A 23245-nucleotide genomic window follows, 5' to 3' on the forward strand; every position below is an offset into this window, starting at 1 on the left:
AAAGATGTCAACTTCAGAGTTACATCGAGGGCAGAGAAAGAAATGTAATAGTACCATTCCTTATACGTACAATAACTCACGTCGTCATTCGGCTGGAGAATGTTTCCCCAAATGGTAAAAAAATTGAACCCTCTGCTACTCGGCTGGCTTCGGTTAGAACAGAACCAACTTTATCTTCCCTGGGCTGCACAGGGCCAGCATCCTATTTCCAACAGAGGAAAACATCCTACCTCCTCAGTTGCCTTTGTTTTCTCGAGATAATGCCCAAATGGATAATCATTCAAAGTAAATTCTTTCATTCCGGCTTAGAATTGACATAGATTCTTTACTGAAATTTTACTTTTCTCTCTAAGAGATTCCATAATGTAACACAGGACACAGAAAAAGGATATATACATATTTTACTGACCCGATTGTAATGAGAAACATGGTTTTATCACATACTTCTTAGAATTCTACCTTAATTGGTAAATGACTTAAAATGCCCTATTCGACTTCACAATGGGGCGGCTATGGAGAATTTAAAAGCTAATCATGTTCAAAGCCAAATATTTTTGGAAGCCGTAAGATCACACAAAAATGGAATGCAAACTCCATAAGAAGTGGATACACTGTTTTAAGTGCTCATGGTCAGCATTTTAATTTAATTTAACTTTTAAAACGTTTCCTTAAATCAGGTCATACAATAAAACTCATGATTAAGCCAAATAAAACCACCTCTCACATTGTACAGTGAATTCTTCTGGTTAGTCAACACCCAGAATTGCAATGAATTTGAATTAAGAAGCCAAGTTAACTGTTTCACGGCAAACAACCTGCCCAGAAAATGAGGCCTCTGCCAGGGAAAGAAGCACACAAGTTAAAGGAAAGGAGAGCGATAAGAAACACAGCAATTCATGCTAGAGTTTAGAAACCATTAACTTGGAACTCCCTAACAATTTCTGCAGCTACTTGTAACCACGAATCGCAGTTTCTGTTCAACAATATCCTATTTTGCATTTAGAAATTATGTAAGCGCCAACAGTCACAAGGCAGGGGCGAATTAGAGAAAGGGAATTATTCATTGCCTGAACTGGATGAACTCAGTTTAATGCATGCATTTGGAAAACACTGTTCTCTCTGTTCAGAAATATTAGTTCACATTCCATTCATTTTGATAACCTTTTCCTTCTGCATCCCAGCTGCGGCGGCATCAGGATGCGGAGACTGCGTCCTGCTGCTCTGCCACATGGGTCTAGCCTGCTATTATCCCGAACCCCAGTCAAAGATAGAACTCGACTTCAAGTGTTTGTCACCAAAACAGCATTCAAGAAGCCCTTGAGGAACCCAGGAGAAAATCTACGGTACAGTCCACTAAACATTAGGAAGAACATGAAAGGCAAATTCCTCAGAGTCAAGGGCGATGTGATTCTGTGACAGTATCTGTGCTGTCCCCCAGCTCCCCAGCACAGAGGCAACATGGGATGTGAGAGGGAGGGAATGAATGAATGGATGGGACCCTTCACGACTCAGGAATTCTGGCAACAAGTCAGGCAATTTTGCTTTTGATTCTTTCTTTCTTTTCTTCCTTTCTTTTTCTTTCTTTCTTTCTTTCTTTTTCTTTCCTTCCTTCCTTCCTTCCTTCCTCCCTCCCTCCCTCCCTTCCTTCTCTCTCTCTCTTTTCTTTCTTTCTTTTCCTGCTTTCTATGGCTGCACCTGCAGTATATGGAGGTTCCCTGGCTAGAGGTCGAATCAGAGCTACAGCTGCCGGCCTACACCACAGTCACAGCAACTCGGGATCTGAGCCGCATCTGCAACCTACACCACAGCTCCCGGCAATGCCAGATCCCTAACCCACTGAGCAAGGCCAGGGATTGAACCTGCATCTTCATGGATCCTAGTCAGGTTTGTTAACTGCTGAACCACGAATGGAACTCCCCAGGTGATTTTTATTTATTTTTTTGGCCCTAGCTCAAGGTGGCTTGATGCGCGATCTTAGTTCCCAGACCAGAGACGGAACCTGGGCCGTGGTGGTGAAAGTGCCAAGTCCTAAACCACCAGACAACCAGGGACTCCCCCAGATGGGTTTTTTGTTTGTTTGTTTGATGAGACTAAGGCCATGAAATCATGATTCTATTAGAATTCCCTTAAATTAAAAAAAAAAAGTACAGGGCAATTCATGGGGGCGGGGCACGTGAAAACAGAAGTAGGCAAATTCAGAACTGAGTTTGAAATGCTATACCAAGTGGAAACAAACCACAAGAAAAAAGTTTGAAACATTTCTCTAAAATAAATGAATGGCTACTTAGAATTCTGATTCTTCACAAGCCATCTCCAAACTGTAGAAAGCTTGAACTACTGATTCCATTAAAAAGTAGTCTCTTGAAACTAAAACAATGCTATAAATCGACCACACTGCAATAACAATTTTTTTAAAAGTAGTTTCTTGCCCACTTCTCTACGTATTATACTCTAAACTCACCAAAAAAAAAAAAAAAAAGAAAAAAGAAAAAAGAAAGAAAAAAATAAGAATACACATGGCAAGCGTTTAATTCCTCAAGGTGACTTTGAACAATGGTCCCCTGGCACCAGGCCCATTCTGACAGCCCTGGGCTTCTGAGAGATGCGGCCAAGGAGAGCGGGGCTCTCTGTACTTCTAAGCCTGGTCCTTAAAACAGTGTAACTTGGAAATGATGATGTCGTGGCTGTCCAGGCTTTTTCCATCGCACAAGAATATTTTAAGAGCAGTGATGAAAGTTTTAAAATAAAAGAGCACCTACAATTGGTTAAAGGCAGAGCAAAAGTTACTGGCGTAAGTAAAGATAACTGCGTAATTATATACATCTGTACACAAGTACACACACACACACGTATCTGGAGTATATAAAGAACGCCTATATGCCAGAAAGCAATCTATTTTTATTTTTATTATTTTTTTTGGCAAGCTCACAGCATGCAGAAGTTCCCAGGCCAGGGATCAAACTCACGTCACGGCATCGACTTGAGCCCTGCAGTGACAACCCCAGATCCGTAACCAGCTGCATCACAAGACAACTGCCCTATGTGGAATTTTTAACTCCCCCAAAAGGAGAAGAAGAAAATCAGGCTCATGCCCAGATGCTACGCAGCTTAGAAGAGGCATACCCATGCAGTTCCCAAGAACTGTATCATCAAACACAAGCACAATTTAGGAAAGGCCATCCTAGTCATGGTGGGAGCAGCTACAATGTCTTTGTAAACACAGACATATCATCCGAGTGTTGCGGGGCGGACTGCTGGAAAAAGGAGGGGGAGCCATCTCCAATTCAATTGGATAATTCAATCATTTGCAGAAACTGGAGGCAAAGACATTTATATTAGATTCAAAGACTGTCAGAAGTCAAAAATGGGAAATTACATTAAGTACGCATAAGAACTGAAATACTGCATCCTTTCAGCTTGATACTGGCAAGAGGCTTCCCCAGTGATAACAACAACAAAAAAATGATCTAACAGACAAAGCCCTGTTTGTTCTGGGAAATTACAGGGCTTCGAGTCACACTCATAAGCAAAATTACTGAAGAATTCCAATGTTTAGATATTACTCTATCAGCGTCAACATTTGTGATGTTAAAATCCAGTAGTTTATCATACCCTTGGGGAGGAAGTAAGTTATACTTCCATAAAAATAACCAAAGGATGCTCTCAGTATAAGAAAAAAACAACACATCAGTGGAAATATTAAAATAGATGAGCAGAGCAATTCAGTTTGGTGGTACCTTTCAAATGTCCTAAAGCTGTAACTGGACCCAGCAATTGCATTTTCAATCATTTAACTATCTTGGATTGGACCCGAGAGAGAAAAATAAAAAAGTCATCTTGGAAAATGTTCAACCACAAAGGAATCTCAGACATCACATTGGGTGAGAGAAGCCAGACAGAAGGACGAACTCACAAAGCCTACACCACAGACACAGCAACGCCAGATCCAAGCCTCATCAGCAACCTACACTGAAGCTCACGGCAACGCTGGATCCTTAACCCACTGAGGGAGGCCAGGGATCGAACCTACATCCTCATGGATACTAGTCAGATTCGTTTCCGCTGAACCACGACAGGAACTCCTCCCCAACTCTTAAGTTGAATATTTAGGTTGATACGGTCCTGGCCTGGGAGTGACCCCGGGTAATGCCAGCTCTCTGGAGGACCCACTTTAAAATACGGGCCAGAGGTGAAGTTCCAAGAAATACATTTATAATCATGCACCCACTGTTCCGAATCTCAAGTTGTTCTTTTTTTTTTTTTTTTTTTTTTTTTTTAAGTTAAGTGGGTTTTTTTGTTTGTTTGTTCTTTTTTTTTTAGGGCTGCACCTGAGACACATGGAAGCTCCCAGGCTGGGGGTTGAGTCGGAGCTGCAGCTGCCAGCCTATGCCACAGCCACGGCAACTCAGGATCTGAGCTGCATCTTCAATTTACCCCACAGCTTGCAGCAATGCTGGATCCTTAATCCACTGAGTGAGGACAGGAATTGAACCGGCATCCTCACAGAGACAGCACTGGGTCCTTAAGCTACTGAGCCACATGGGAACTCCACCTAAACTTTATTTTTTTAATAAAAGCAGTTTACAATGGAAGAGCAAAATGGACAGGAAATGACCAACCTTCCATCATTATCATCACAATAGCTAACATCGGAATCACTGGTCACTGCCACAGCGGGCTCTGAGATTCTTGTATCTATTAACTCAACCGGTACTCACATCAATCCCTTCCTGTGTTCCCATTTTCAGACAAGGAAAATTAAGGCACAAAGAAGCCACGTATATCTCTCTCAAAACAAGCAGACCAAAAAAAATCCGTAATGACGGGAAGACGTGGATAACCAGAAAGTTTGCTGTAATGAAAAAACAGACCTCTACCGCTAAGGGAGACTACACAGTCATGTCAGTTTTTTAGAGAACATTTATAAAAATTGACCAGGTAACTAACTAGGTCATAAGCCAGGTCTCAACAAACAGTCTTGGACTCCGACTTTCTACAACCATGATGCAATTGCATTAGAAATCAGTCACAGAAAAGTTTAAATACGCCATACAAGTGGAAATGGTAAAATATGCTTCCAAATAATTATTAAAAAGACATAAAAGATGTGAAATATATCTGCCAGTGAATAATAATACTATTGCATGCCAAAATTCGGAGGTTGCAGATAAGACAGCACTTAAATGGGAAATTTGTTCCTTAAATGCCTATATTAGAAAAGAAGAAAAATTGAAATGAGGCAAGCGTCTGAAGAAAGCTGTTTTTTAAAGGACAATAGAATCAATTCAAAGATACTGACAGAAGAGGAAGAAGAAGAAAAAGAAACTAAATAACATAGAAAATAAAAATAGAAAAGAGAAGTTTCACAAAGATAAATTTTGGTTCTTGGAAAATGCTAATAAAAATGATTTTAGAAAACTGACCCCCCCCAAAGAAAAAAGTATAAATAAACAATATTAGGACTAAATCAAGGGGACACAGCAATGCATCTAGCAGAAAATTAAGCCAAGAAAATATTATGGGCAACTTTTGGCCAATAAACTTGAAATCTAGGAGGAAATGGACCCATTTCTAGAAAAATATAACAGTCCGGTATCAACCAAAGAAGCAGACAATAAAAGAACTGAATCAGTAGTCAGAAACTCTCCCACAGTAGAGCACTGCAGAACATTTAAGGAGCAGTTAATCTCATCTCGGATATTTTATTTCAGAAAAATAGAAGAAAGAGCAACACTCCAAAACTAATAAGTAAAGCAAACCAGATCAGCCAAGAAAGAAAAATTCCAGATCCATTTCAATGAATATAGATGCAAAATCTTAAGTAAGAAATGCTAACGTAATAAAGGCAGTGCCATTAAAAAACAAAAAACCAAAACAAATCCTACACACCATAACCTCAATATATGCGTCACAGGAATGTTCATTTGGTTCAATATAAGAACATTTAATAATGTAACAAATCCATTAATGAACTAAAGGAAGCAGAAAGGGTCTTTGATGATATTCAGTCTCAAGTCAAGTGTTAAAAACACAAAACAAAAAACAAAAACAAAAACAAAAAATCTCTTGGCAAAATAAGAAAAGGAGGGAAATCCCTGAGCCTGATAAAGGGTATTTTATAATCGGGCTTAACTGGGAAACATTGGAATCTCTTTATAATTGGAAGGCGATAAAGGAAGTCCACAATAACTGCTCTGCGAGCATAAAGGAGGTTGTGACCAGCAGAGCAAGATGAGAAAAATAAACAAAAGGCACAAAGATTGAAAAAGAAGAAATAAGACTGTCCCTATTTGCTCTACGGAAAACCCAAAATAGAAATAAAAAGAGTTTAGGCATTCCCGTCGTGACGCAGTGGTTAACGAATCTGACTAGGAACCATGAGGTTGCGAGTTCGATCCCTGCCCTTGCTCAGTGGGTTAAGGATCCAGCGTTGCCATGAGCTGTGGTGTAGGTTGCAGACGCGGCTCGGATCCCAAGTTGCTGTGGCTGTGGTGTAGGCCGGTGGCTACAGCTCCGATTGGACCCCTAGCCTGGGAACCTCCATATGCTGTGGGAGCAGTCCTAGAAAAGGCAAAAAGACAAAAAATAAAAATAAATAAATAAAAAGAGTCTAGCCAGGAAGTTTCTTTGTGATGCACCTTGTTAAGGATGTGGCACTGTCACTGCAGTGGCTTGAGTTGTACCGTGGCACAAGTTCAATCCCTGTCCTGGGAACTTCTATTACATTCCGCAGGCATAGCTAAAATATATTTTTTTAACTTTTTAATTTTTAATTTTATTTTTAGGGCTGCACCTGCGGCATGTGGAAGTTCCCAGTTTTTTGCTTTTTAGGGCTGCACCCACAGTACACGGAAGTAAGTTCCCAGGCTAGGGATTCAATAGGAGCTGCAGCTGCCGGCCTACACCACAGCCCCAGCAACACAGGATCCGAGCCTCGTCTGCAACCTGCATGACCTACACCACAGCTCACAGCAATGCTGGATCCTTAATACACTGAGCGAGGCCAGGGACCGAACTTGCATCCTCATGGATACCAGTCAGGTTTGTAACCCACTTAGCCACAACAGCAACTAACTCCCTTTAATATATACATATTTTTAAAGGCTCTAAAATTAACATATAAAAGTCATGTGTTTTGTACTCCCTATGAATTAAGTAAAAAACATAAAGTGAAAAACAATCAAGTCACAAGAAAATAAATGAAAGTGTGGATTTTGTCTATATAAAGGTGAAAAAGATGCAAAATTATAAAATAAACTTTTTGGAGATACACATGCCTGCAGTAAAGCTATGAAGACACAAAGAGATGCTTAACACCAAATTAAGGATAAAGTTTACCTCTTAGGGTGAAGAGAAGAGAGATGAAGTTAGAACAGGAGACTCCAAAGACAGCACTACAATTTTATTTCTTAAGATAGATTGTAGATAGATGAGCAGATGTTCCTTTTATTATGCTGTACATATGCAGTACACATAGCCATTTTTTAAAGAAAAGGCTCTGGGAGTTCCCTGGCGGCCCAGAAGTTAAAGGTCTGGCATTGTCCCTGCGGGGGTGCAGGTTTGATCCCTGGCCCTAGAACTTCCGCATGTTGTTGGGAAAAGAAAAGGAAAAAGAAAAAAGAAAAGGCTCTGAAAGATAAAATACCTTTTATTTACTAGAGTTGGATGTTTTAACTTTTTTCCTCTCCTTTTGGTTGGTTGTATTTTCAGGTATTTCTACAATGAGCGGGGATGGATAGCTGTTATACTAAGAAAAAGCCATAAAAGTAATATCTTTAAAAAAAAGAAAACAAATAAAACACTCCAATTTTCTATTTAGGATAAGAAAATATTTGAAAAAAGAATACATAGATTTGTGCCAGACATGTACAGATTTTATTTCATTTCACCCAAACTTCTTTTTATGGCCCCACCTGGGACATATGGAAGTTCCTGAGCTAGGGGGCGAGTCAGAGCTGCAGCTGCAGCTTATGCCACAACCACAGCAGCACTGGATCTGAGCCACACCTGTAGCCTGTGCCAAAGCTGGATCCTTAACCCACTGAGCGAGGCCAGCGACCACACATACCTGCCTCCTCACGGATGCTATATCAGGTTCTAACCGCTGAGCCACAGCAGGAACTCCCCCCAAACTGTTTTGTTTTGTTTTTTATTAAACTTTGGGACAATCTATTTTAATTGAACAATATATTAAATACTTTGGGGAGTTAATATTGTATAAGAACTTAGGACAAATTTATGCTAACTTTACCAACAAATGAATATATCTTTTAGCAAATAACCCCAGTCAAGATCAACTATAGATACTGAGAATGTGTTTTTCAATATATTAGACACTTGTGCAGGAAGCTGCACTGATATATACCTAGGCTTTAAGCAAGGAATTTGGCAGAATTGGGCAAATAACTGAATAACTAATTCACGCTACTTTCTAACAGAGTTCATCTCCAAATTAATCTGGCAGAAGTGAAAGAAATCTAGGAAAATGCAGTGCTTTTTTCCCCACGCAAAACATGCGGCTATGAGTGCCAAAGCAGCCCTGGGCAGTTAAGGCATGAATACTGTTATTTAACAGCCTAATTGTGTTTACACTATATTGATGACTTTTAGAAAAAGAAAATTTAGCTTCTGGGGAAAAGACACACAGGGAACCCCAAGAAGACACAGTACAAGCTTTATAATCATATCACGCTCCTAACAGCCAATACAAGCGCATTTCGAGAAAAAGCTTTTTAGAGGGCTTACAAATGCAAGCCCTCCACTCCAACCTGTTATCAACCTGAATGAATCCATTAGAAGTCAGGCTAGTGTGTGAGTCTGTTTATCTTTTTCATGGGAGCCCTTGAAGCAGCCAAGCTCTTACAGATGGCGCTGGACTGTCTGCTCCAGCTTTTAAGAGGCTGACTTTTTCTTTGAAAAGCCATTAAGAAAGAACCACAGTCTCCGGAAACCACTCCCTACATGTCCGAGGGCTCTACGTCCCCGTGTTATCATCCTGGTGACTAAACAAATCAACAAACTGCTCAAATCCTAACGCTGAAGACTCCCCCCCCCCCCCCCAGATTTCACCTTCTCCTCCCCCACCCGCACGTCCCCACGGACACAAAATGAAAAGAAAAAGAAAAAGATCCCAAGTTGAGAGGTCTTTTGCGGTGGCATCAGAAAGGAGAACTTGGGGACCAGCAGTCTGGGAGGCAACACGAAGAACGTGAAAAAGGGAAATGAAAGACTCTCACTTTCGCCTTACCTTTTCGACATCTGCTTTTGTAACGTTTATGTCAGCATCCATTTTCTCAAAGTACTGCTGGGCTCGGTCGGCCTCTTTGCAGTCCCGCTCAAATCGCCTTTTGCTCTAAAAGCAGAGGGACACGGTGGCAGGGAAAGTTACTAGGAATGGACCCTGAGATTCCCAGGAGCAGCTGTAATTTTATGGACAGCCCTCCCCAAAAAAGGCACTCTTTTCTGAACTGATTTGCTACCTGTCATCCCTTCAAGGAAGTTATTTTAAAATCCGCATTTCTATCGAAACTGTCTACTTTTGTCTTTCCATATGATTTTTTTTTTTTTTTTTTTAAAGGGCTGCACCTGAGGCAAATGGAAATTCCCAGGCTAGGGGTCCAATCGGAGCTATAGCTGCCAGCCTATGAAACGGTCATGGCAACACTGGACACAAGCCACATCTGTGACCCATGCTGCAGCTTGCAGCAATGCTAGGATCCTTCACTTGCATCCTCACGGACACCATGTCAGGTTCTTAACCTGCTGAGCCACAACAGGAACCCTTCTTATGATTGTCAGAAAAATACTCTACTTGAGCTCTTTTGGGCCTAACATTTTACTTTTTTTTTTTTTTTTTGCCATGCTGGCAGCATACAGAAATTCCCATGCCAGGGATGGAGCCCGGGTCACAGCAGCAACCAGAGCCACAGAAGTAACACTAGGCTCTTACCCCACTGAGCCACCAGGGAACTCCTCAACATTTTACTTTCTATAATAATTTCTAGAAACAAATTAAATTCCAATTATAAACATCTCTGTTTGTTTGGTACATACTGGTTGACTCAAGTTGAAGTTAAATACAAATCAGAAAATCGGTAAAGACATTTCTTGAGCTGTTGTTTTTTTTTTTACTTACTGATTCTAGTTGCTTCCAGCAAGTCTCTATATGCTGCTGTGCCTTCCGTCCTTCATGAAAGTGCTGGAGGGGGGGAAACACACCTGTGGTTAGTTACCCCCTCTTTCTCATGTTAACACTTGAGAAAAAAAAATCCATCCACTTAAATGACATTTAAATATTGAATATTTAGTGTGTGCACTCCAAAGAAGTCTAAAGAGTTAAAAAACAAATGGGAAATGAAAATAGGATGACTCCCAGTTCCCTTTCAAACTTTAGCTGTAATAATATTGAATTTTAAGACACCACTTGTAGAAATAACAGGAATGTTGGAAGAGAGCAATCACGTCAGTCCTTATTTTTAATTGCTTTGAGATGTAATTCACATTCCATACGATTCATCCATTTAAATTGTACAGTTCAGGAGTTCCCATCATGGCGCAGCGGAAATGAGTCCGACTAGGAACCATGACGTTTTGGGTTCGATCCCTGGTCTTGCTCGGTGGGTGTAGGATCCCGCGTTGCTGTGGCTGTGGTGCAGGCTGGCGGCTACAGCTCCGATTAGACCCCTGGCCTGGGAACCTCCATATGCCGTGGGTGTGGCCCTAAAAAAAAAACGACAGAAGACCAAAAACAGTAAAACTCAAAAAAATAAAAAAGATAATAAATTGTACAATTCAGGGGTTTCCACTAGAGTCACAATAGCCAGCCATCACCACCATCAATTTTAGAACTTTTTTTTTTTTTTTTTTGCTGTTTAGGGCCCCACCCTTGGCATATTGAAATTCCCAGGCTAGGAGTCAAATCAGAGCTGTAGCCACCAGCCACAGCCACAGCCACAGCCACAGCAATGCCAGATCCGAGTCAAGTCTGCAACCTACACCACAGCTCATGGCAACAACGGATCCTTAACCCACTGAGTGAGGCAAGGGATTGAACCCGCATCCTCAAGGATCCTAGTCGGGTTTGTCACTCACTGAGCCATGAAGGGAACTCCAATATGAGGTCTTTTGTGACAGGCAAAAATGACATTCTTTCATTATGTTCTTAGCATACTGTTTCCAAGGATCGTCCACATGATCACATATATCAGTTCTTTTCTCCTTTTTATTGCTGCATGATATTCCTTTGGATGAACAGACCACATTTTGTTTATCTAGTCACCAGTTGATGGACATTTGATTGTTCCCAGTTTGGAGGCTATTTTGAATAACACTGCCAGCATTTGGGTAAATGTTTTGTGTGGATGGATGAGTCCATTACTTAGATCTTAAAGATAAATTTACCTCCTTGCCATGTGCAAAGGCCCTGAGGCAGGTATGTGCTTAGTATTGGCCAGTAAGGACACCAGTGGGCCAGACCAAAGTGAGCCTCAAGAATACTAGGAGAAGGGGTCAGAGAAGAAAGGGGCGGCCTGCGTAGGGTCTTGTGGGGTTTTTGTCTGAATGAACTGGGGAGGCATGGAGGACCCCAAGTAGAGAGGTGACGTGAAGGAAGGTTCCAGGTAGGAGTTTCTCTTTTTCAACTTTGGAGATGATGGAGGCTTGGACCAAGGGGTAGCAGTGCAGGTGGTGACTAAAGCTCAGGTGCCCGTTGATCAGGATTCACAGGTGAATCCAATCAGATGTGGGCTGTGCGATCTTGAGAGGTCAGAGGCTGTTCTGACCTGTACGGACCATGTGAACGGAGGCCCTTGCCCTGTTAGAGCCGCCGCGGAGAGGTTCTGACTTGTCAGAGGGCGGGAACGTGCACCTGCAGCTCCCCGGCTAGGATGCTGGAGGCTGGCGGGGTCCTTTGCCCCAAGGCCACAGCGCTGCTCAGACAGCATCCTCACAGCTAATCTCTGAAGTTCGTATAAGGCTCCCCTGCCTTGGAGACCCAGGACCACAGCCACTCCCCACCGTGACTGGGCTGGGACACGGCGCCACCTCTTACTGCTTGTCCTGAACCCACTCCACGGGTGGTAAATGCTCCTTCTAAAAAAATGGCCTTTCCTCAGTTACTAGGCTTGAATGTGCTGTCTGTTTTCTGGCCGGGGTGAGCAGGGTTGGTGGGGGTGCTGTGGAGAAGGCAAGATCAAAGTGACAGAAACGAAGCGGTCCCCTCTGTGCAGCCTCGTCAGAACCTAGGGCTTAGCCGAGTCGCAAAAGGTAGCCGAGGCCAGGCAGGAGGGGGCAAATTCAGAACTTTTCTTTTAAATAAAGAACAATGCTCCTTTCTGAGGGAAGGTTTTCTCGTCTCCCTGCTGAGGTCACATTTCACTGTTTTAAGCGCCTCTTGACAGCACAGTTTATCCATCCAGAAATTTTTTTGGTTTCTATGAACCAAGAGGAGCCCCGTGGGGCTTCTTTTTTCAAGTCTCCTAATAGACACCGGGATATGACAGCAAAGAGATGGAGTCGAGGGGAGAACAGACAAGCAAGAAAGGGCTGGGCTTCGGGAGAAGTGAGACGAGCTGAGAGCAGAGTGAAGTACAGCCTGCAGGCAGGTTTTCTGACAGCCACAGACCTCACGTAAAGGAGGATGGAGGGAGGGCCTGGGGGCGGGGGCAGAGGAGCAGGAGGCCTAGGAGGGAGATGCAGGCTCAGCTGTGCCCGGCAGCGAGGCACCCTCGGCCATGGCCCACACCGTCCGGAGATCGGGCCCCACATCACAAGCGGCCCAGTGTGTTCTGGAGTTTGCTGGAAAGATCACCCCATCCCTAAAATCTCACTTTGAGAGTCCAAGATGGTCCCAGTTCAAAGCCAAGCTCCTAAGCTTGAGCCTCGTCTCGACAGCAACTCTGAAACCTATGTTTTCACAAAATGAAAGCTTGCTCTCAGCCAGGGCCGTTCTACCGGAGAGGAAACACACATCAAGAAGACGCAAAAATGACAGACATGCGGCAGAGGAAAGGTGGGCTCAGCTTTACGATCAAAGGACTCTTCTCGAAAGACAATAGTCTCCCCCCAAAGGTCATGTTTTGGAAGCACGGGGGTAATTTTGATTGAAAACCTCCAGAGGAAATTTTCCTGCCCCATCTTCACGTCAATGTTTAATAATAAATATGAATGTTTATTTTCTTTGTACCGCCACACCCACGGCCTGTGGAAGTTCCCCACGCCTGGGGTCCAACTGGAGTTGCATCTGCGACCTATGCCACAGCCGGTGCAACGCCGGATTCTTAACCCACTGGACACGGCCTGGGATCGAATCCGCGTCCTCTTGGAGAGTAGGTCGGGTCTGTCGCCCACTGAACCACAGTGGGTGGGAACTCCTGAACTTATTTTTCAGGCATGGTGTGGCCCTTGACCTTATTGGTCTCAGCGTGTTTCCAGGACGGACCCCTGTTACAACAGCCCTAGACGACACCACAATTCGATGGGACCCCCGCCGTGAATGAAGCATTGTGATTATAACATTTCGTGTGGCTTAAGAGAAAAAAAAATCTAGATGTCACTGCTTTCCCTTTTAGTTTTTCTTTCCTAGTACAAGTTCCTCCAAAAGCAATTTGCCTACAACACACACACAAAAGCAAACTTGTGCTGCCTGATCCCCTCAGGAAAGGAACAGAGGAAACAAAAGCCGTCCTTTCGGTCTTAAGCATCCCATGACCTAAAAAGCAGTGGTGAGCCTCTGTGGCCGGCTCCATCTCCCCTCCTTTAATGGGAAAAACTATTTTAACAGTTACAAAGTTAAACAAACTAGCTTTTGCCAGATGTGTTTGTGGTTTATTAACAAACAAAGGCAAAACATTTCTTGGCTGGACAGTGGGCAAGTGTGGCTCTAAAAAGTGTGTCTCCGGGCTTCAAATAAAGAAGAATTGTTCTCTCGAGAAAGATAATAAGCACTTCTTTTGGAGCCACGGAATGAAGTCATCGCAGCTCTTTTTCTCCTATCAGAGGAGAGACAGGAAATGCCATCTCTAGAGACCCAGAAGAATGCTCCTTGCTTTCTCCTGTAATAAGACGCTTTCGTTTCTTTTCAAACATAATAATAGACCTTTTAAAATGCCCGATGGTATCTGGGATGACAGCTAAACTTACTTTCATTTCAACTTTTTGGTTGAGCCTTAAAACTATACAGGTAAAATCTATACTAAAAAAAAAAAATCATCTTTCAAAAAGTTTTTAGAAAATTCCCTGGGGGGACCAGAGGTAGCAGATATAAAAATCAGAGGGAACCTAAAATAGGCAAACATTAACTTAAAGCAAAATGACAATGACAAAGCTTCCAAGAAGACCTGACTGCACCGCAAGAAATCACACTAAGGCTGAAGAGACCAACGGTGACTGTCTCGTAGTCACACTCTACGATCAGGTATGATGGCTGCTCATTTTACTATATTTATATATAATAGATCATTAATTTTTAAAACCTATATTAAAAAAAAGCAAAATATGGCATTGATGTGAGAACAGCCACTTCAAGGAAAAAAAAAAAAAAACAGGTGGGGGTGAGGAAAAAAGAATAAACACTCAATGAAGGACAGTCAGCCATCTGGATCTTTATTTAAATGAAACTCAGATGCCACAGATGAAAACAAAGGCACACAAAACCTTGAAAAGGCCAAGGCAAAAGGAGCTTCCAGAAAATATGTCTGTGATGAATGGGAGAACTTCCTCAAAGCCTTCAGTGTGGTGGGTTTGAACACTAGCAGCGTCTAAGCCTGACTCAGGACTCAGTAACGTAATGAGAAATCTGTGTGTGGCTATTTAGGTGGACCTTGTAAGAAAACTGTGAAGCATCTTCCGACCTGCTCCAGAGAGCGTTTTGTCACCCCACCCCCCCAAAGTCCCAAACCAGAAACCCAGAAACGCTCACGGCAGGAGTTGCATTCAGTAAGGCCCGTTTCCCCCAGATTCACTTCTAATACACATTTCTTCTCCAGGAACGTATTTTAAAGCTCCTAAAATGCCTGCCTCCCAGTGTCACGCTCAGTTGCTTAACTCTTCCCCAAACACTGACCATCCAGGCACGGGGCAGCCCCTCCCCTCAGGTCCAGCAGCACTCCGCTCCCCCACCCCACCCCACCCCGCCAAAGTTCTCTTCACCCCAAGGCCTTCTGCTTCTCCCTTTCCCCACCAGTCCTCTTGTCCTCGCTGGCTTTTACTCTCCAGACTCCTCCATGTCCCCCCTCTTTACCTAGACGCCAGTTCTTCAAAAATAATCCTTTCTTTCACATTCCTTAAAATTCTATTTCCTCTGAAGAGTCCCAAGTAACTCAAGATGAAAGGATCTTAAAATGATCAATATTAAGCAGCCAATGACTCATATTCCTCACTTGATTTCTTCTAAGGATATGAAACTGTTCTTTCAAGCCCAAAGCAGGAAAATCACCCTTAATAAGGGCTTTAGATAGAGTGCCAGGTGGCTGGGTGAAACTTTAGGGACAGGAATCCATTCCTGAGCTGAAAGGTCGTAGAAGCTAACCGAGTCATTCACTGCATTCCCACACATGCCGGGTGTTGCTTTCCTTGTGAGTAAAACAAAGCCCCTTTTCCTTGTGAAACTCATCAGACACAGCAGCACGAGAAAAAGGTTAGGGGACTCGAGAGGGATGCAAGTGGCATTTAGGTAGGGTGGTCTGCGATGATGCCTGAGCAGAGACTTGAGTCAAGTGTGGGAGTGAACTTGCAAATTTCTCGGAAACACGCTTCCAAGCAGCGGAACAGCTAATGAAGATGCTCTGAAGTGGGCAAGGCTTGGCATGTCCAAGGAACAGCCAGATTCAATGCAATTAGACTGAGATGAAGGATAAAGCAGGAGAAGGCAAGGGCTCGACCAAGTCACCTGAGCACAATGGAAAACTACTGACAAATTTAAGAAGAGGGGTGACACAGTCGGTTCTGCGTTATGACAAGGCTGTGCTGGTGTATGGGGAATGTACTGAATAGGGGCGGGGGTGGCAGGAGGGCCAGGGAGGAGGCTGCTGCACCTGCGAAAGGTGAGCTAGTGGTGGAGATGGAGATGGGGAGCTAGACCACTGACCCTGGGGACCCTGGGGCAAGCCTGGAAGCAGAGATGGATTAAAAATATAAGGCTTATGGGAGTTCCCGTTGTGGCTCAGTGGTAACGAACCCAACTAGTATCCATGAGGATGTGGGTTCAAGCCCTGGCCTTGCTCCGTGGGTTAAGGATCTGGCGCTGCCCTGAGCTGCGGTATAGGTTGCAGACATGGCTCGGATCCCCAGTTGCTGCGGCTGTGGTGTAAGCCGGCAGCTGCAGCTCCTATTCCACCCCTAGCCAGGGAACTTCCATAGGCTGCAGGTATGGCCTTAAAAAGACTAAATACGTAATAAAAAAATAAAAGGTTTCTGAGTTCCCTTGTGGCGCAGCATGTTAAGGCTCCAGCGTTGTCACTGCAGCGCCTCTTGTTGCTGCTATGATGCGGGTTTGATCCCTGGCCCAGGAAATTCCGCATGCCGAGGGCGTAGCCAAAAAAGGAAAAATGTAATAAAATAAGAGGCTTTGGGCATCCTCCAGACGAGAGAGGATGAGACTGGATGTGGAGGAAGTGGTGAGAGATGTTTGGAGTCAAAACGTTTACAGGAAGCAGAGCCAGCAGCACCTGACATTATACAAAAGGCTGGGGCTCAAGGGAAGAATAAGTCCTTGGTACCCCACCTTTTTGGCCAGAACAACCAGGTTAAAAAGAAAAAGAAAAGGAGTGCTATTTACAGATGGCAGGAATTGCAGATTAGAAAGGAGCAGGAAAAGGGGAACAACTAACTCAGGGGAATCCAAAACTTGGTTTTGGCCAGATTGAAGGGGCCGGCATCACACAACCCTGGGGCACCTTTCACTTTATTGCTGCGCTCCAGGGCCTCTGCTGACAATGGTGTGACAGGTGATGCTGCATCGGGCATCTAAGGGGAGATTGTCCAGCAGGTGACTGGATAAAAGAGTCAGAAAATTCTCAGGGTTTTTAGAAGAAAAAGAAGGTCTTATTTCAACTTATATAAGCGGGGACTATAAAACCCAAAGTCACATTTCAAATCCATGAAATCAAGGACAGAGTTTAGGCATCCTGATAACAAAGTATGTTATCCCATAAACGACAAGATAAAATATCTCGGGTTCCCCAGCACCATGGTTTGGCATGTGATGGAATCACAAGGGGTACAGGGTCTTAATTAATAGAATGCCTCGATCACATGTTCTTTCGAAACAAAGAGGACATAACGAAACAAAATATACCTTCCTGGTAATCGACACACATTAAATCAGGAGCTATTAATGGGTGTTGCGTAAGCATGACTCACACAACAGACCCACAGCTTTGATAGGGTTTCCTGCTTTTTGATTTATTTAAATAAATGCAATAACACTAGTTAGAAAGATCTGCTCTTTAAACCCACTGTTCTTCTTCCAGATCATGAACCCTAAAATCTGCTTTGCTTTTTCTGTTTTCTTTCTGCAGGTTCTGGCTTTATAACAGCATATCCATGGCTGAGTCTCAATAGGACTGAATCAATCAAACACATCTGTAATTAGCTTGATCCTCAATATCGACTCCTTTTATTTATTTATTTATTTTTGCTTTCTTTCATGCTCAGTTTTATCTATTTGCTGTCATCTCTTATAAAGACACTTCTAGACATATTAGAATCTGCATATGCACAACTGCCTTATGGGAAATTGTTGCCTCATAAATTTCATAAATTGGACCTATCCAATACCTATCTCTAAGACAAGAAAGCTTTTGGAATTCCTGCCTTGGTGTGGTGGGCTAAGAAACCAACTGCATGGAGTTCCCATTGTGGCGAAGCAGAAACGAATCTGACTAGTATCCAGGAGGATGCAGGTTCTATACCTGGCCTTGCTCAGTGGGTCAGGTTTGGGATCCAGCGTTGCCGAGAGCTGTGGTATAGGTCACAGACGAGGCTTGGATCTGGTGTTGCTGTGGCTGTGGTGTAGGCTGGCAGCTGCAGCTCAGACTGGACCCCTAGCCTGGGAACTTCACATGCCTCAGGTGCGGCCCTAAAGAGCAAACAAAACAAAACAAAAACAAACAAACAAACAAAAGACAACTGCAGTGGTTTGGGTCCCGGAGGAGGTTCGGGTTTGGACCCTGGCCTGGTTAAGTGGGTTAAAGGATCTGGCATTGCCACAGTTGTGGCTCAGATTCAGTCCCTGGCTCCAGAACGTCCATATGCTGTGGATGTAGTGATAAAAGAAAAGAAAAGAAAAGAAAAGAAAAGAAAAGAAAAGAAAAGAAAAGAAAAGAAGAGAAAAGAAAAGAAAAAAGAAAAGAAAAGAAATGAAATAAGTGATAGAGCTTTTAGCCTGAATTTTTAAACATTGAAATCTTGGGGGAAATTTTCATATGGCCAATTCTCAAGGATGTGAGGTTTTGCAAGCATTATCTGAGACTGGTAAAAATGTAAGTGAGACATTGCAGGTATTGCCTAATTGTTTCCTCTAGAACTCTTCAGATAACCATTGCCAAAAAGTGATTCTGCTCCTAGCCAATATTTTATCGTGAACCATTCTTTCCACCTGCCGTGAGAAATTTACTTGGAAGTTCCAGTAAATGTTGGCTGGAACCTCCTGATTCCCCTCCTGGAGCTATAAATCTCCATAAATCCCTCAAATGTGGTTAGCGGTGATCACTGCGGACCCTACACAGACTCAAAGGTTGGAGCTGAACCCCTTTCACTAAAATTCTTTAATAATTTGATGCAGTGTGCAAAAATCCTTCGTAGGAGTGTATTTACAGTGGTTCTTTCGGGAGAATCTATCTGACAGCAACTCTGAATTACCCGCATCTCGGATAAGGCAATTCATATCCCAGCTGATCCTTTCAGTGACTTAGGAATCTCATCTCTTCTTCTGTTCAAGGCCATCGATCTTACAAAGGGCTAAAGCTTACTCAGGAACCATGAATCTGGCAGGTTTTGACCTCTTTCTCATTTCTGGGAATTTGGCTTGGAGAAATAACCCCCCAACCCCTACACAAAGAAAACAGCCACAAAAGGGAAGAATTCATTGCAGCAGTGTTTATATAACTAACTAAATAACTAAATGAATAATCAAAAGCTGATAATAGCCTGTAGATCAAATAATAAAGAACTAGTTCAGTGAATTATTACAGTGCTAGAATAACACATAGCTCCTATTTTTTTTTTTCGGTCGTTTTAGGGCCACACCTGCAGCATACGGGGGTTCCCAGGCTAGGGGTCGAATCAGTGCTACAGCTGCCGGCCTACACCCCAGCCACAGCAATGCCAGATCCGAGCCACATCTGTGACTGACACCACAGCTCACGGCAATACCAGATCCTTAATCCACTGAGCAAGGCCAGGGATTGAACCCACAACCTCATGGTTCCTAGTCAGATTCATTTCCACTGAACCACAATGGGAACTCAGAGCTTTTGTTCTTTGATTCAGTTTTAATGACATGCTTTAAAACATTTGGAAACTAATCAATGAATCACAGAAACTCCCTCCCCCCCCCAAAAAAGAGAGAGTAAATAAAAGAATTAGAAATTCTTATTTATGTGGTCAGCTTAAAGATCTGATGAGTATTGTACTCACTGCAAATTTGTAAAAAACCTAGAAAACTATAACATTTCCAGATTTTACACATTAAAACTAATCATGTTGCCTTCGAAAGAACTGTCCATTTCCCAGTTATTTTATCCATTATCGCTAAATACCAGTAAATCCCAGACCTTGTCGCAGAATCAGATTCATTGATAATTTACATGTGAGAATAGAAGACTGAACACAAAGCAAAGGAACTGTCGCTGTGCACTCTGACTGATAGTCACTCCAAGGACCAGCCAGCGATTCCATTATCTCTAAAGGGAAGCATCTTGCCAAAAATAGAGTTGCCTTCAGTGGAGCCCATTAGGTGAAGAAAGTAAGAGCCCTCATCCGAGGCTCCCAGGAATGCTGGTGTTTCTTAATGACCGCTGTCGCTGGCTCAGGCCTCAGGCAGGAGGGAACCTCCACGGCTCTGCTCTTGCAAACGGCAAGCCCAGCTCTCTTTTACAGAATTTACTTGTACAAAAGCAACACATTTTCATCCCAACGAGCAAAGAGACTCATGCGGCAGGACAAACACTGGTTATTCATAGTATTATGTGAGCAAGCTGCACTGTAATGCGAGAACCTATGGAAACCACCACATAAAAACCATCTTTTCTCCTGTTATAGGACAGCTGGAGATTTTAAGACTTGAACATCCAACAGCTGGCTCCTGAGCACGATATGGTCCTAAAGGCAGGAAGAAGGTCTGTCTCTCCCACTACCTCCCGGTCTTCTACTTCCTTTCAAATCCATTCGAAAGAGCACAGAAACTCTCTCCTTGGCAGAGTGAGCTATTTTTCACCGCACACTCTTCTTGGAGATGTGTCTCTCCAAACATAGCAAAATCTAGATGAAAAATAAATTTCTACTAGTATCCTGAACTGAACTTGGAAATACTCTCTATGCACGGTAACGAGATCCAGCGGTGATCCTGTGAGTTCTAAATTATCCCTTTGGGCCGGGAGGATTTTGCCTCTGTATCAAATGGCCCAAAAGGTATTGGACTAAGAATGGTGCTTAAGCAAGACATTATTTGTAGTCAGCCATGAGAAACAGTCACTAGAGCTAAATTTCTTTTCTCTTTCTTTCTTTTTTTTTTTTTTGGCTGTCTCATGGCACATGGAGTTCCTGGACCAGGGATCAGATCTGAGCCACAGCTGTGACCTATGGCCTTGGCAACACCAGATCCTTTATCCCATTGTGCCAGGCAAGGGACTGAACTTGCGTCCTGGAGCAGCAGAGACATTGCAGATCCCACTGCGCCACAGTGGGAGCTCGATCTAAAATTTTTAAAGTGGCTTGTTTACAAGGCTATTCACCCATTCAGTATTTTTTAAAAGGTCTTTTTTTCCCCCTTTTCTTTTCTTTTTGCTTTTTAGGGCCTCACCCACGGCATATGGAAGTTCCCAGGCCAGGGGTCAAATCGGAGCTGCAGCTCACTGTAACGCCGGATCCTTAACCCACTGAGCAAGGTCAGGGATGGAACCCACAATCTCATGGTTACTAGCCAGATTTGTTTCTCTGCTCCACAATGGGAACGCCAAGAAAGGACATTTTAAATGCACTGGACAGGAGTTCCTATCATGGCTCTGCGGAAATGAATCTGACTAGCATCCATGAGGGCACAAGTTCGATCCTTGCTCAGTGGGCACAAGTTCGATCCTTGCTCAGTGGGTTAAGGTTCTGGCTTTGCTGTGTGCTATGGGGTAGGTGGAAGATGCGGCTCGAATCTGGCGTTGCCGTGGCTGTGGTATAGGCCAGTGGCTACAGCTGCAATTCGACCCCTAGCCTGGGAACCTCCAAATGCTGCAGGCGCAGACCTAAAAAAAAAAAAAAAAATGCCCTGGACAATACTGCTACGAGATATGGTCACAAGGAGGCCTGTATATGCTCCTGTTTTCTGTAATAAACCCTGATCAAAAAGTTCTGGACTTGCCCTATGACCCAGCAATCCCACTCTTAGGCATATATCCAGATAAAACTCTAATTTGAAAGATACACATACCTCTGTGTTCATAGCAGCCAAGACCTGGAAACAATCTCAATGTCTATCAGAACATGAATGGATAAAAAAGATATGGTACATATATACAAGGGAATACTACTCTGCCATGAAAAAGAATGGAATAATGCCACTTATAGCAACATGGATAGACCTAAAGATTATCATGCCAAGTGAAGTCAGTCAGAAAGAGAAAGACAAATACCATATGATGTCACTTATATACTGAATCTAAAATATGACACAAATGAATTTATCTGTGAAACAGAAGGAAACTCAGACATAGAGAGCAGACTTGTGGTTGCCAAGGAGGAGGGGACCGGGGAGGGAAGGATTGGGAGTGTGCGATTAGCAGAGGCAAACTATGATATATAGGAGGGATAAACAAGAAGGTCCTACTGCATAGCACAGGGAACTGCATTCGACATCCCATGACAACCCATAACGGGAACGAATATAAAAAAAATATAAAGCTGAATCACTCTGCTGTACAGCAGAAATTAACACAACACTGTAAATCGACTATACTTCAGTAAAAATTTAAAAAAAAAACCTTTGGAGTCGAAAGGAGATTCCGTGTTGAGAAAGAGAATGCGTGGATGGGAGGTGCCTGTATATCAGTCCCCATGACCAAGGCACTAGGTGTGTGGACCTGTCTCCTCACGTTCCTCCCCCAGGCCTCGAAGGCGGTTTATTATAATCAGCCTTCAGCCACGGACTCAGAACTGGCTGCTCAGAGAGGTTTATAATGTGCCTGAGGTTCCACAGCTATGGGGCTGCCGGAGTCCTGAGCGGGTTCTTTCCTCGTCTCCCAGAGCCCGGGAGCTGCGGCTCTGTGGACAAACTACTGATCGAGGGTCTCTTCTCCTCCAAGGAAGTTCACTGGCCCCACTTCATGGTCACAGAGTAACGTGGCAAGTGAGCTGGACCCCAGAAGAGCCTGATTTAAGTTTTAGTTCTGTTGGGGGCGCTTCTGTGGATACGTAACATAGCCGGGAAGTGGAACCAATCCATTCTGCCAGGGTTTTGAGACTCATCCTTATGAAAATGAGATCACTTATAAGAAAAGTCAGGGTAGCCGAAAGATCACAGGGAGAAACACTGCTTAGGATGAGACGATCTTAGGAACCCCATTCTTTAAAAAAATAATAATAATTAAATTAAGATATAGCTGATTGACAACGAGGAATGCCATTCTACAGTGAACTGGACCAGTGGAGATGTTCACATCACGTGGTCCAGCATCCTTGGAAGTAAGTTCAAGAAAATAGCTCAATAGGAACAAAAGCATGTGTATGACTATGCACTGCCCTGAGAGGCAGGCTGCCTGGGTGCAAAATGTGAGTAAGAGAACCAGTAAAATGTGCAAGATAATGCCCCTGCTCCATCAAGGGCTGCTGTGAGGACAGACTATTAAGTGCAGCAGAGGTCGGTTATTAGAACCTATAAAAGCAACACTTGAGGCCAAACAATTAAATATCCAATATTATCAGAATTTTTTTTTTTTAATTTGTCATGGCTGTAGCATGTGGAAGTTCCTGGGCTAGGGATGGAACCTGCACCACAGCAGTGACAATGCCAGATCCTTAATGGCTAGGCCTCCAGGGGTCT

General features: G+C 43.4%; 1 protein-coding gene across 36 annotated transcripts in view; it reads right to left on the reverse strand.

The window, feature by feature from the left end:
- Positions 1-23245, reverse strand: part of FNBP1 (formin binding protein 1) — a 138851-nt gene that overhangs the window by 44637 nt on the left and 70969 nt on the right. For all 36 annotated transcript variants that reach the window (XR_014829143.1, XR_014829144.1, XR_014829139.1 and 33 more), the window contains exons 5-6: positions 10136-10198; positions 9248-9352 (exon numbers count right to left, since the gene is read on the reverse strand). Coding sequence is in view for 30 of the 36 variants with exons in the window: in XM_084998766.1 (XP_084854892.1) it covers positions 9248-9352; positions 10136-10198 (168 nt within the window). In the remaining 6 variants the exon portion in view is untranslated. The remainder of the gene's footprint in view (positions 1-9247; positions 9353-10135; positions 10199-23245) is intronic.

Source organism: Sus scrofa, chromosome 1 (genome assembly GCF_054392235.1).
Source record: "Sus scrofa isolate SSC_HxYL_T2T_F1_AM1 chromosome 1, Sscrofa_HxYL_maternal_Yorkshire_Landrace_v2.0, whole genome shotgun sequence".
NCBI classification, from domain to species: domain Eukaryota; kingdom Metazoa; phylum Chordata; class Mammalia; order Artiodactyla; family Suidae; genus Sus; species Sus scrofa.